At 51.5% G+C, this 14,423-nt stretch overlaps 1 protein-coding gene across 1 annotated transcript in view; it reads left to right on the top strand.

Annotated features, from left to right (window-relative positions):
- Positions 1-14,423, top strand: part of LOC140399931 (calpain-1 catalytic subunit-like) — a 123,585-nt gene that overhangs the window by 21,725 nt on the left and 87,437 nt on the right. The window contains exons 2-3 of the mRNA XM_072489415.1: positions 6,199-6,485; positions 9,919-9,988. Of these exons, the coding sequence (XP_072345516.1) occupies positions 6,246-6,485; positions 9,919-9,988 (310 nt within the window). The 5' untranslated portion in view covers positions 6,199-6,245. The remainder of the gene's footprint in view (positions 1-6,198; positions 6,486-9,918; positions 9,989-14,423) is intronic.

The raw sequence follows: 14,423 nt of genomic DNA, 5'->3' as shown, positions 1-14,423 counted from the left end.
ACACAGTGAGTGATCCTCACCCTGCTGAATAAACAGTGACTCTGTACAGTTACAGAGTGAGTGACCCTCACCCTGCTGAATAAACAGTGACTCTGTACAGTTACACAGTGAGTGACCCTCACCCTGAATAAACAGTGACTCTGTACAGTTACACAGTGAGTGATCCTCACCCTGCTGAATAAACAGTGACTCTGTACAGTTACACAGTGAGTGATCCTCACCCTGCTGAATGAACAGTGACTCTGTACAGTTACACAGTGAGTGATCCTCACTCTGCTGAATGAACTGTGACTCTGTACAGTTACACAGTGAGTGATCCTCACTCTGCTGAATAAACAGTGACTCTGTACAGTTACACAGTGAGTGACCCTCACCCTGCTGTATAAACAGTGACTCTGTACAGTTACACAGTGAGTGATCCTCACCCTGAATAAACAGTGACTCTGTACAGTTACACAGTGAGTGCACCTCACCCTGAATAAATAGTGACTCTGTACAGTTACACAGTGAGTGACCCCCACCCTGCTGAATAAACAGTGACTCTGTACAGTTGCACAGTGAGTGACCCCCACCCTGCTGAATAAACAGTGACTCTGTACAGTTACACAGTGAGTGACCCCCACCCTGCTGAATAAACACTGACTCTGTACAGTTACACAGTGCGTGATCCTCACCCTGCTGAATAAACAGTGACTCTGTACAGTTACACAGTGAGTGATCCTCACCCTGCTGAATACACAGTGACTCTGTACAGTTACACAGTGAATGATCCTCACCCTGCTGAATAAACAGTGACTCTGTACAGTTACACAGTGAGTGATCCTCACCCTGGTTAATAAACAGTGACTCTGTACAGTTACACAGTGAGTGATCCTCACCCTGCTGAATAAACAGTGACTCTGTACAGTTACACAGTGAGTGATCCTTACCCTGCTGAATAAACAGTGACTCTGTACAGTTACACAGTGAGTGATCCTCACCCTGCTGAATAAACAGTGACTCTGTACAGTTACACAGTGAGTGACCCTCACCCTGAATAAACAGTGACTCTGTACAGTTACACAGTGAGTGACCCTCACCCTGCTGAATAAACAGTGACTCTGTACAGTTACACAGTGAGTGATCGTCACCCTGCTGAATAAACAGTGACTCTGTACAGTTACACAGTGAGTGACCCTCACCCTGCTGAATAAACAGTGACTCTGTACAGTTACACAGTGAGTGACCCTCACCCTGCTGAATAAACAGTGACTCTGTACAGTTACACAGTGAGTGATCGTCACCCTGCTGAATAAACAGTGACTCTGTACAGTTACACAGTGAGTGATCCTCACCCTGAATAAACAGTGACTCTGTACAGTTACACAGTGAGTGATCCTCACCCTGCTGAATAAACAGTGACTCTGTACAGTTACACAGTGAGTGATCCTCACCCTGAATAAACAGTGACTCTGTACAGTTACACAGTGAATGATCCTCACCCTGCTGAATAAACAGTGACTCTGTACAGTTACACAGTGAGTGATCGTCACCCTGCTGAATAAACAGTGACTCTGTACAGTTACACAGTGAGTGATCCTCACCCTGCTGAATACACAGTGACTCTGTACAGTTACACAGTGAATGATCCTCACCCTGCTTAATAAACAGTGACTCTGTACAGTTACACAGTGAGTGACCCTCACCCTGCTGAATAAACAGTGACTCTCTACAGTTACACAGTGTGTGATCCTCACCCTGCTTAATAAACAGTGACTCTGTACAGTTACACAGTGAGTGACCCTCACCCTGCTGCTTAAACAGTGACTCTGTACAGTTACACAGTGAGTGATCCTCACCCTGCTGAATAAACAGTGACTCTGTACAGTTACACAGTGAGTGACCCTCACCCCGCTGAATAAACAGCGACTCTGTACAGTTACACAGTGAGTGATCCTCACCCTGAATAAACAGTGACTCTGTACAGTTACACAGTGAGTGACCCTCACCCTGAATAAACAGGGACTCTGTACAGTTACACAGTGAGTGATCTTCACCCTGCTGAATAAACAGTGACTCTGTACTGTTACACAGTGAGTGATCCTCACCCTGCTGAATAAACAGTGACTCTGTACAGTTACACAGTGAGTGATCCTCACCCTGCTGAATAAACAGTGACTCTGTACAGTTACACAGTGACTGACCCTCACCCTGCTGAATAAACAGTGACTCTGTACAGTTACACAGTGAGTGATCCTCACCCTGCTGAATAAACAGTGACTCTGTACAGTTACACAGTGAGTGATCCTCACCCTGCTGAATAAACAAGTGACTCTGTACAGTTACACAGTGAGTGATCCTCACCCTGCTGCTTAAACAGTGACTCTGTACAGTTACACAGTGAGTGATCCTCACCCTGCTTAATAAACAGTGACTCTGTACAGTTACACAGTGAGTGATCCTCGCCCTGCTGAATAAACAGTTACTCTGTACAGTTACACAGTGAGTGATCCTCACCCTGCTGAATAAACAGTGACTCTGTACAGTTACACAGTGAGTGACCCTCACCCCGCTGAATAAACAGTGACTCTGTACAGTTACACAGTGAGTGATCCTCACCCTGCTGAATAAACAGTGACTCTGTACAGTTACACAGTGAGTGACCCTCACCCCGCTGAATAAACAGTGACTCTGTACAGTTACACAGTGAGCAACCCGCCCATTCCCGGTGTTAGTCCGGGAAACCTTCCCTGAACCGCTTCCCACACATTGACACCTTTCCTCCGATAAGGAGGGCGATACCGTCCACAACACTCCAGATGTGGTCTCGCCAAAGCCGTGTACAACTGAAGCAGAACCTCCCGACTTTTGTAATCATTTCCCCCCTTACAACAAACAATAACAATCGATTAACTTTCCCAATGACTTGCCGTACCTGTATCCCAGCCTTTTGTGATTCATGGACTAGGACGCCCAGACCCCTCTGCACCTCAGAGCTCTGAGATCTCTCACCGATTGGATAATAAGCTTCTTTTTCATTCTTCCTGCCAAATTGGACCATTTCACTTTCTCCCCCATCGCGCTCCACTTCCCAGCGTTTTGTCCACTCTCTTAATCTACCCATGACCCTGCGTAGCCTCCTTTACGTCCTCTTCACATCTTACTGCCCTACCCATGTTTGTGTCGTCAGCAACTTTAGGAACTGTACCTTAAGTCCCTTCATCCATTGGCTCCCTGGGCGGCACAGCGGGTCAGAGCCTCTGCCTCATGGCGTCAGGGTCCCAGGTTCGATTCCGGCCTCGGGTCACTGCTTGTGCGGAGGCTGCACGTTCTCCCCCGTGTCTTATTGAATTCTTTGAGGAGGTGACCAGGCATGTGGATGAAGGTAAAGCAGTGGATGTAGTGTACATGGATTATAGTAAGGCATTTGATAAGGTTCCCCATGGTAGGCTTCTGCAGAAAGTAAGGAGACATGGGATAGTGGGAAATTTGGCCAGTTGGATGACGAACTGGCTAACCGATCGAAGTCAGAGAGTGGTGGTGGATGGCAAATATTCAGCCTGGAGCCCAGTTACCAGTGGTGTGCCGCAGGGATCAGTTCTGGGTCCTCTGCTGTTTTTGATTTTCATTAATGACTTGGATGAGGGAGTTGAAGGGTGGGTCAGTAAATTTGCAGACGATACGAAGATTGGTGGAGTTGTGGATAGTGAGGAGGGCTGTTGTCGGCTGCAAAGAGACATAGATAGGATGCAGAGCTGGGCTGAGAAGTGGCAGATGGAGTTTAACCCTGAAAAGTGTGAGGTTGTCCATTTTGGAAGGACAAATATGAATGCGGAATACAGGGTTAACGGTAGAGTTCTTGGCAATGTGGAGGAGCAGAGAGATCTTGGGGTCTATGTTCACACATCTTTGAAAGTTGCCACTCAAGTGGATAGAGCTGTGAAGAAGGCCTATGGTGTGCTAGCGTTCATTAACAGAGGGATTGAATTTAAGAGCCGTGAGGTGATGATGCAGCTGTACAAAACTTTGGTAAGGCCACATTTGGAGTACTGTGTACAGTTCTGGTCGCCTCATTTTAGGAAGGATGTGGAAGCTTTGGAAAAGGTGCAAAGGAGATTTACCAGGATGTTGCCTAGAATGGAGAGTAGGCCTTACGAGGAAAGGTTGAGGGTGCTAGGCCTTTTCTCATTAGAACGGAGAAGGATGAGGGGCGACTTGATAGAGGTTTATAAGATGATCAGGGGAATAGATAGAGTAGACAGTCAGAGACTTTTTCCCCGGGTGGAACAAACCATTACAAGGGGACATAAATTTAAGGTGAATGGTGGAAGATATAGGGGGGATGTCAGAGGTAGGTTCTTTACCCAGAGAGTAGTGGGGGCATGGAATGTACTGCCTGTGGAAGTAGTTGAGTCGGAAACATTAGGGACCTTCAAGCAGCTATTGGATAGGTACATGGATTACGGTAAAATGATATAGTGTAGATTTATTTGTTCTAAAGGGCAGCACGGTAGCATTGTGGATAGCACAATTGCTTCACAGCTCCAGGGTCCCAGGTTCGATTCCGGCTTGGGTCACTGTCTGTGCGGAGTCTGCACATCCTCCCCGTGTCTGCGTGGGTTTCCTCCGGGTGCTCCGGTTTCCTCCCACAGTCCAAAGATGTGCAGGTTAGGTGGATTGGCCGTGCTAAATTGCCCGTTAGTGTCCAAAGATGTGCAGGTTAGGTGGATTGGCCGTGCTAAATTGCCCCTTAGTGTCCAAAAATGTGCAGGTTAGGTGGATTGGCCGTGCTAAATTGCCCCTTAGTGTCCAAAGATGTGCAGGTTAGGTGGATTGGCCGTGATAAATTGCCCCTTAGTGTCCAAAGATGTGCAGGTTAGGTGGATTGGCCGCGCTAAATTGCCCCTTAGTGTCCAAAGATGTGCAGGTTAGGTGGATTAGCCGTGCTAAATTGTCCCTTAGTGTCCAAAGATGTGCAGGTTAGGTGGATTGGCCGTGCTAAATTGCCCCTTAGTGTCCAAAGATGTGCAGGTTAGGTGGATTGGCCGCGCTAAATTGCCCCTTAGTGTCCAAAGATGTGCAGGTTGGGTGGATTGGCCGTGCTAAATTGTGCCTTAGTGTCCAAAGATGTGCAGGTTAGGTGGATTAGCCGTGCTAAATTGCCCCTTAGTGTCCAAAGATGTGCAGGTTAGGTGGATTGGCCGTGTTAAATTGCCCCTTAGTGTCCAAAGATGTGCAGGTTAGGTGGATTGGCCGTGCTAAATTGCCCCTTAGTGTCCAAAGATGTGCAGGTTGGGTGGATTAGCCGTGCTAAATTGTCCCTTAGTGTCCAAAGATGTGCAGGTTAGGTGGATTGGCCGTGCTAAATTGCCCCTTAGTGTCCAAAGATGTGCAGGTTAGGTGGATTGGCCGCGCTAAATTGCCCCTTAGTGTCCAAAGATGTGCAGGTTGGGTGGATTGGCCGTGCTAAATTGCCCCTTAGTGTCCAAAGATGTGCAGGTTGGGTGGATTGGCCGTGCTAAATTGTCCTTTAGTGTCCAAAGATGTGCAGGTTAGGTGGATTGGCCGTGCTAAATTGCCCCTTAGTGTCCAAAGATGTGCAGGTTAGGTGGATTGGCCGTGCTAAATTGCCCCTTAGTGTCCAAAGATGTGCAGGTTAGGTGGATTGGCCGTGCTAAATTGCCCCTTAGTGTCCAAAGATGTGCAGGTTAGGTGGATTGGCCGTGCTAAATTGCCCCTTAGTGTCCAAAGATGTGCAGGTTGGGTGGATTGGCCGTGCTAAATTGTCCCTTTGTGTCCAAAGATGTGAGGTTGGGTGGGGTTACGAGGATTGGGTGGGGGAGCGGGGGTTGGTCGGACGCTCTTTCAGAGGGTCGGTGCTTACCCAATGGGGCGAATGGCCTCCTTGTGCTTTGTGAGGATTCCATGGCGTTCATCCAAGTCATGTATTTGAAAAGTTAAAGGTTGGCAGCCCTGGCACTGATCCCCTCGGCACTCCCGCCGCATCCTGCCAACCAGATAAAGAACCATTTATGCCAACTGTCTCTGCGATGTTCGCCACCTCTGAGCCACCGTACCGCTGCCTTTGCGTAAGTGTGTCAAGCGTCTGAATATTCGGCACTCTGAGAGCTCATTAACGGGCATTTTGTGAAGTATCTGGGCCTCGTTCAGCGTGTCTCTGTCTGACTGGCGGTTCTGCCCCATGTCTGTCTGTTTTAGGTGTGTCTCTTCTCTGATTGGTCGGCCCACGGCCTGAGGTAGCAGTGATGTACTCTGGGGTGGCGGCCCGGGTCTACAAGCAAAGGCAGAAGCAGCTTGGGGCGGGCAACCACGATCAGGCCTTCAAGTACCTCGGGCAGGACTACGAGGCGCTCCGTGACGACTGCCTTGACCGAGGCGTTCAGTTTGTGGACCCCCACTTTCCCGTTGGGCCCTCCATCCTTGGGTTCAAGGAGCTCGGGCCTGGCACCTCAAAAACCTACGGGATCAGGTGGAAGAGACCGAAGGTAAGTGTGAACAGGGCCCTGAGTGTGAACAGGGCCCTGAGTGTGAACATGGCCCTGAGTGTGAACAGGACACTGAGTGTGAACGGGGCACTGAGTATGAGCTGGGCACTGAGTGTGAGCTGGGCACTGAGTGTGAACAGGGCACTGAGTGTGAACAGGGCACTGAGTGTGAACAGGACACTGAGTGTGAATGGGGCACTGAGTATGAGCTGGGCACTGAGTGTGAACAGGGCACTGAGTATGAACGGGACACAGTGTGAATAGGGCAGTGAGTGTGAGCAGGACACTTGAGTGTGAATAGGGCACTGAGTGCGTGTTGAGGGCACTGAGCGTGAGCAGGACACTGAGTGTGAATGGGGCACTGAGTGTGAGCAGGACATTGAGTGTGAGCAGGGCATTGCGTGTGAGTAGGACCATGAGTGTGAGCAGGACCATGAGTGTGAACAGGGCACTGAATGTGAACAGAGCACTGAGTGTGAACAGGTCACTGAGTGTGAACATGGTACTGAGTGTGAACAGGTCACAGAGTGTGAACAGGTCACAGAGTGTGAACAGGGCACCAGCATGTACAGGATACTGAGTGTGAACAGCATACTGAGTGTGAACAGGATACAGAGTGTGAACAGGTCACGGAGTGTGAACAGGTCACTGAGTGTGAATAGGGCAGTGAGTGTGAACAGGGTACTGAGTGTGAGCAGGACACCAGGCATGAACAGGGCACTGAGTGTGAATAGGTCACTGGGCATGAATAGGGCAGTGAGTGTGAACAGGGTGCTGAGTGTGAACAGGTCACTGAGTGTGAACAGGTCACTGAGTGTGAACAGGGCACCAGGCATGAACAGTTCACTGAGCGTGAACAGGATACTGAGTGTGAACAGGGTACAGAGTGTGAACAGGTCACTGAGTGTGAACAGCATACTGATTATGAACAGGGTACAGAGTGTGAATAGGTCACTGAGTGTGAATAGGGCAGTGAGTGTGAACAGGGTACTGAGTGTGAACAGGACACCAGACATGAACAGGATACTGAGTGTGAACAGGATACTGAATGTGAACAGGATACTGAGTGTGAACAGGACACCAGGCATGAACAGGGTAGTGGGTGTGAACAGGGTAGTGAGCGTGAACAGGTAACCGAGTGTGAACAGGTCATTGGGCCTGAGCAGGATACTGAGTGAGAACAGGGGACAGAGTGTGAACAGGGTACTGGATGTGAACAGGTCACCGAGTGTGAACAGGTGACTGGGTGTGAACAGGGTACTGAGTGTGAACAGGGTACTAAGTGTGGACAGGCCACTGATTGTGGTCAGGCCACTGAGTGTGAACAGGGTACTGAGTGTGAACAGGACACTAGATGTGAATATGATACTAGGTGTGAATAGGACACTGGGTGTGAACAGGTCACTGAGTGTGAACAGGTCATTGAGTGAACAAGACACTAGGCGTGAACAGGCCACTGAGTGTGAACAGGACTCGGGGCAGCACGGTAGCATAGTGGTTAGCACAGTTGCTTCACAGCGCCAGGGTCCCAGGTTCGATTCCGGCTTGGGTCACTGTCTGTGCGGAGTCTGCACGTCCTCCCCGTGTGTGCGTGGGTTTCCTCCGGGTGCTCCGGTTTCCTCCCACAGTCCAAAGATGTGCAGGTTAGGGTGGATTGGCCGTGATAAATTGCCCTTAGTGTCCAAAATTGCCCTTAGTGTTGGGTGGGGTGACTGGGTTATGGGGATAGGGTGGAGGTGTTGACCTTGGGTGGGGTGCTCTTTCCAAGAGCTGGTGCAGACTCGATGGGCCGAATGGCCCCCTTCTGCACTGTAAATTCTATGAAAGGACACTAGGCGTGACCAGGTCACCGAGTGTCAAAATGTTACTGTGTGGGAACAGGGTGCTGAGTGTGAACAGGTCACCGAGTGTCAAAATGTTACTGTGTGGGAACAGGGTGCTGAGTGTGAACAGGTCACGGAGCATGAACAGAACACTGAGCGTGAACAGGGTACTGGGTGTGAACAGGTCACGGAGTGTGAACAGGTTACTGAGTGTGAGCAGGTCACTTGAGTGTGAACATTGTACTGAGTGTGAACATTGTACTAAGTCTGAGTAGGTCACTGAGTGTGAACATTATACTGTTTGTGAACACTGTACTGAGTGTGAACAGGTCACTGAGTGTGAGCAAGGCACTGCGTGAACGTGTCACTGAGTGTGAACATGTAACTGAGTGTGAACAGGATACTGGGTGTGAACAGGTCACTGAGTGTGAGCAGGTGAGTGTGAGCAGGGTACTGAATGTGCCTCAGTGTCAAATTTAGTCAGGTATATAGATGTGTGATGTGCCTTTAGACAGATTAAGTCACTGAAGGCTGTGAGAAAATGCAATGGTCCGACAGAATTGTGGAGAAGTTCATTTATGGGGCGTAGTTTAGGTCAATTTTGAGATAGGTTTGAGTTCAAGGGCATTTACATTTGCAGAATCAATGGACACTACAAATGGCTGCCAGTGTGGCACTGATGGGCACTACAAATGGCTGCCAGAGTGGGACTGATGGGCACTAAAAATGGCTGCCAGAGTGGGACTGATGGACACTACAAATGGCTGCCAGAGTGGGACTGATGGGCACTACAAATGGCTGCCAGTGTGGCACTGATGGGCACTACAAATGGCTGCCAGAGTGGGACTGATGGACACTACAAATGGCTGCCAGATAAGGACTGATGAACACTACAAATGGCTGCCAGAGTGCGACTGATGGACACTACAAATGGCTGCCAGATAAGGACTGATGGACAATACAAATGGCTGCCAGAGTGGGACTGGTGGAAGCTACAAATGGCTGCCAATGTGCGATTGATGGGCACTACGAATGGCTGCCATAGTGGGACCGATGGACACTATGAATGACTGCCAGAGTGGTACTGATGGACAATACAAATGGCTGCCAGATTGGGACTGATGGAAAATACGATTGGCTGTCAGTGTGTCAGTGTGGAGACCCTACAAATGGCTGTCATTGTGAGAGTGAGGGGCATTATAAATGGCTGCCAATGTGAGACTGAGGGGCACTACAAATGGCTGTCATTGTGAGAGTGAGGGGCATTACAAATGGCTGCCAATGTGAGACTGAGGGGCACTACAAATGGCTGCCAATGTGAGACTGAGGGACACTACAAATGGCTGCCATTGTGAGATTGAGGGCCATTACAAGTGGCTGTCTCTGTGAGACTGAGGGACACTACAAATGGCTGCCAATGTGAGACTGAGGGACACTACAAATGGCTGCCATTGTGAGACTGAGGGACACTACAAATGGCTGCCAGCCTGGTACTGATAAACATGACCAATGGCTACAAGTATGGCCTGCTGAGGTTTTGCTGCAAGGTTGCTTGTGCAGAGTTGTTGTGTTAACGCACGAGTACTGACTTCCTTCATCTGTGCCCGCAGGACATCTGTTCAAATCCCCAGTTCATCCTGGATGGAGCAACGCGCACGGACATCTGTCAGGGAGGCCTGGGTAAGGGCACCGAACTGTCTCTCTTCCCCCTAACTGGGTGTTGGCTCTGCTCTCGTCTCTAGATCAGCAGCTTCGATCTCAACAGGGCGCGACCCCGCAGTCTAGGCCAAGAGAGGTTAAAGGTCAGATGTCAATCCAAGGTCCCAGTCGTAGATCCAGGTCACAGCCCGAAGGGCCGGGGTTGTCCCGTCACCAATCCCGAGTGGACCATCCGCCCTCGCTCCCGAGTGGACCATCCGCCCTCGCTCCCGAGTGGACCATCCGCCCTCACTCCCGAGTGGACCATCCGCCCTCGCTCCCGAGTGGACCATCCGCTCTCACTCCCGAGTGGACCATCCGCCCGAGAGTGTATGTGAGAGAGTGTGCGTGTGAGAGAGTGTGCGTGTGAGAGAGAGTGCGTGTGAGGGAGAGAGCGTGTGAGGGAGAGAGCGTGTGAGGGAGAGAGCGTGTGAGGGAGAGAGCGTGTGAGGGAGAGAGCGTGTGAGGGAGAGAGCGTGTGAGGGAGAGAGCGTGTGTGGGAGAGAGCGTGTGTGGGAGAGTGCGTGTGAGGGAGAGAGCGTGTGAGGGAGAGAGCGTGTGTGAGAGAGTGCGTGTGTGAGAGAGTGCGTGTGTGAGAGAGTGCGTGTGTGAGAGAGAGCGTGTGAGAGAGAGTGCGTGTGTGAGAGAGTGCGTGTGTGAGAGAGTGCGTGTGTGAGAGAGTGCGTGTGTGAGAGAGTGCGTGTGTGAGAGAGTGCGTGTGTGAGAGAGTGCGTGTGTGAGAGAGTGCGTGTGTGAGAGAGTGCGTGTGTGAGAGAGTGCGTGTGTGAGAGAGTGCGTGTGTGAGAGAGTGCGTGTGTGAGAGAGTGCGTGTGTGAGAGAGTGCGTGTGTGAGAGAGTGCGTGTGTGAGAGAGTGCGTGTGTGAGAGAGTGCGTGTGTGAGAGAGAGCGTGTGTGAGAGAGTGCGTGTGTGAGAGAGTGCGTGTGTGAGAGAGTGCGTGTGTGAGAGAGTGCGTGTGTGAGAGAGTGCGTGTGTGAGAGAGTGCGTGTGTGAGAGAGTGCGTGTGTGAGAGAGTGCGTGTGTGAGAGAGTGCGTGTGTGAGAGAGTGCGTGTGTGAGAGAGTGCGTGTGTGAGAGAGTGCGTGTGTGTAGAGTGCGTGTGTGTAGAGTGCGTGTGTGTAGAGTGCGTGTGTGTGAGAGTGCGTGTGTGTGAGAGTGCGTGTGTGTGAGAGTGCGTGTGTGTGAGAGTGCGTGTGTGTGAGAGTGCGTGTGTGTGAGAGTGCGTGTGTGAGAGTGCGTGTGTGAGAGTGCGTGTGTGAGAGTGCGTGTGTGAGAGTGCGTGTGTGAGAGTGCGTGTGTGAGAGTGCGTGTGTGAGAGTGCGTGTGTGAGAGTGCGTGTGTGAGAGTGCGTGTGTGAGAGTGCGTGTGTGAGAGTGCGTGTGTGAGAGTGCGTGTGTGAGAGTGCGTGTGTGAGAGTGCGTGTGTGAGAGTGCGTGTGTGAGAGTGCGTGTGAGAGTGTGCGTGTGAGAGTGTGCGTGTGAGAGTGTGCGTGTGTGAGTGTGCGTGTGTGAGTGAGTGTGTGTGAGTGAGTGTGTGTGAGTGAGTGTGTGTGAGTGAGTGTGTGTGAGTGAGTGTGAGAGAGCGAGAGTGTGTGTGAGAGAGCGAGAGTGTGTGTGAGAGAGCGAGAGTGTGTGTGAGAGAGCGAGAGTGTGTGTGAGAGTGTGTGAGAGTGTGTGAGAGTGTGTGAGAGTGTGTGAGAGTGTGTGTGAGTGTGTGTGAGTGAGTGTGAGAGTGTGTGAGTGAGTGTGAGAGAGCGAGAGTGTGTGTGAGAGAGCGAGAGTGTGTGTGAGAGAGTGTGAGAGAGCGAGAGTGTGTGTGAGTGTGTGTGTGAGAGTGAGTGTGTGTGAGAGTGAGTGTGTGTGAGAGTGAGAGTGTGTGTGAGTGAGTGTGAGAGAGCGAGTGCGTGAGTGTGAGAGAGCGAGAGTGTGTGTGAGAGAACGAGAGTGTGTGTGAGAGAGCGAGAGTGTGTGTGAGAGCGAGAGTGTGCGAGTGAGTGTGAGAGAGCGAGAGAGTGTGTGTGTGGGTGTGAGAGAGTGTGAGAGAGCGAGAGAGTGTGTGTGTGGGTGTGAGAGAGCGAGAATGTGTGTGAGAGTGTGTGTGAGAGTGTGTGTGAGTGAGAGTGTGTGTGTGGGTGTGAGAGAGCGAGAGTGTGTGTGAGAGAGAGAGTGTGTGAGTGAGTGTGAGAGAGCGAGAGAGTGTGTGAGAGAGAGTGTGTGTGAGAGAGAGAGTGTGTGAGTGAGTGTGATAGAGCGAGAGTGTGTGTGAGCGAGAGTGTGTGTGAGAGAGAGAGTGTGTGAGTGAGTGTGATAGAGCGAGAGTGTGTGTGAGAGAGAGAGTGTGTGAGTGTGTGTGAGAGAGCGAGAGTGTGTGTGAGAGAGAGAGTGTGTGAGTGAGTGTGAGAGAGCGAGAGTGTGTTCCCTGCTTTGAAAGGCTGGATATAGTCTGTGGAATGAAGCCTGGGTATTTCCAACACAGATCAAAGGTCGATGTGGCCTCTTTGCTCATCACAGCTTCCAGAAACCCGTCACCAGCTCAATCTTTGTTTTCAGAATCATTTCTTGTCGGTTGCCCCTGTAGCTTCCTATTCAAATTTCTGCATTCATTGGTGCCGGGCGGTGACCGTTTTGCATTCGGGATTGTTCAAACATTCTTCTGGGTGTAACAGGGATTACAGTAAAACTCACTTTACTCTGTTGCCATGTGTAAGTCTGAGAATGCGCCCTAACAGGTTCAAACACAGCTCCTTCCCCACTGTTACCAGACTCCTAACCAACCCTCTTATGGGGCGGGATTCTCCGGGTCGCAGAATCGCCAGGGGGGGGGGCGGCCCGACGCCTGAGTACTTCACGCCGCTTCTCGGCGCCAGTACGGCCCGCACAGCCGGTTTCCGGATAATCACGCCCTGGGACTGGACTGATCTCTCCACAATCTCCCCACTCCCCGTGGGAGCGAGTCACACATTCTCCCCACTCCCCGTGGGAGCGAGTCCCACATTCTCCCCCACTCCCTGTGTGAGCGAGTCCCACATTCTCCCCCACTCCCCGTGGGAGCGAGTCCCACATTCTCCCCCACACCCTGTGGGAGCGAGTCCCACATTCTCCCCCACTCCCTGTGTGAGCGAGTCCCACATTCTCCCCCACTCCCCGTGGGAGCGAGTCCCACATTCTCCCCACTCCGCGTGGGAGTGAGTCCCACATTCTCCCCCACTCCCTGTGGGAGCGAGTCCCACATTCTCCCCCGCTCCCCGTGGGAGAGAGTCCCACATTCTCCCCCACTCCCCGTGGGAGTGAGTTCCACATTCTCCCCCGCTCCCTGTGGGAGGGAGTCCCACATTCTCCCCCACTCCCTGTGGGAGCGAGTCCCACATTCTCCCCCACTCCCCGTGGGAGCGAGTCCCACATTCTCCCCACTCCGCGTGGGAGTGAGTCCCACATTCTCCCCCACACCCTGTGGGAGCGAGTCCCACATTCTCCCCACTCCCCGTGGGAGCGAGTTCCACATTCTCCCCCACTCCCTGTGGGAGCGAGTCCCACATTCTCCCCACTCCCTGTGGGAGCGAGTCCCACATTCTCCCCACTCCCTGTGGGAGCGAGTCCCACATTCTCCCCACTCCCCGTGGGAGCGAGTTCCACATTCCCCCCACTCCCTGTGGGAGCGAGTCCCACATTCTCCCCACTCCCTGTGGGAGCGAGTCCAACATTCTATCCCACTCCCTGTGGGAGCGAGTTCCACATTCTCCCCACTCCCTGAATTCCCCATTGGGTTTATTATTGCTGGTCCCCAGCTTCACACACGATGGGATATTCTCCCTGTCTCTCCTCGATCACGGGAAAATCCCACTATTTCCCTGGCTGGATTCAAATTCCTATCTGTGGAACGTCAATCCGTTGTCATAACCACTGATGCTGCCGTTCCGTGTGTGTGAGTGTGTTTGTGTGTGTGAGAGAGTGAGTGTGTCTGTGTGTGTCTGTCTGTCTGCGTGTGTGTCTATGTCTGTGTGTGTGGGTGTGAGTGTGTATGGGTGTGTGTGTATGTGTCTGTGTGTGTGTGTGTCTGTGTGTATGGGTGCATGTGAGTGTATGACTGTGTGTCTGTCGTGAGAGAGAATGTGTGTGTGCGTGAGAGAGTGTGTCTGTGAGTGAGTGTGTGTGTGTGTATGTGCGTGAGACAGAATGTGTGTGTGAGAAAGTGTTTGAGTGTGTGTGTGTGTGTGTGTGCGTGAGAGAGAATATGTGTGTGAAAGAAAGTGTGTGTCTGTGTGAGTGAGTGTGTGTGTGTGTGTGTCTGTGTGTGTGAGTGTGTGTCTGTGTGTGTGTATGTGCGTGAGAGAGAATGTGTGTGTGAAAGAAAGTGTGTGTCTGTGTGAGTGAGGGAGTGTGTGTGTCTGTGTGTGTGAGTG

This window comes from Scyliorhinus torazame, chromosome 24 (assembly GCF_047496885.1).
Source record: "Scyliorhinus torazame isolate Kashiwa2021f chromosome 24, sScyTor2.1, whole genome shotgun sequence".
In the NCBI taxonomy this organism is placed as follows: Eukaryota; Metazoa; Chordata; class Chondrichthyes; order Carcharhiniformes; family Scyliorhinidae; genus Scyliorhinus; species Scyliorhinus torazame.
This window is presented reverse-complemented; position numbering and strand designations above follow the sequence as displayed.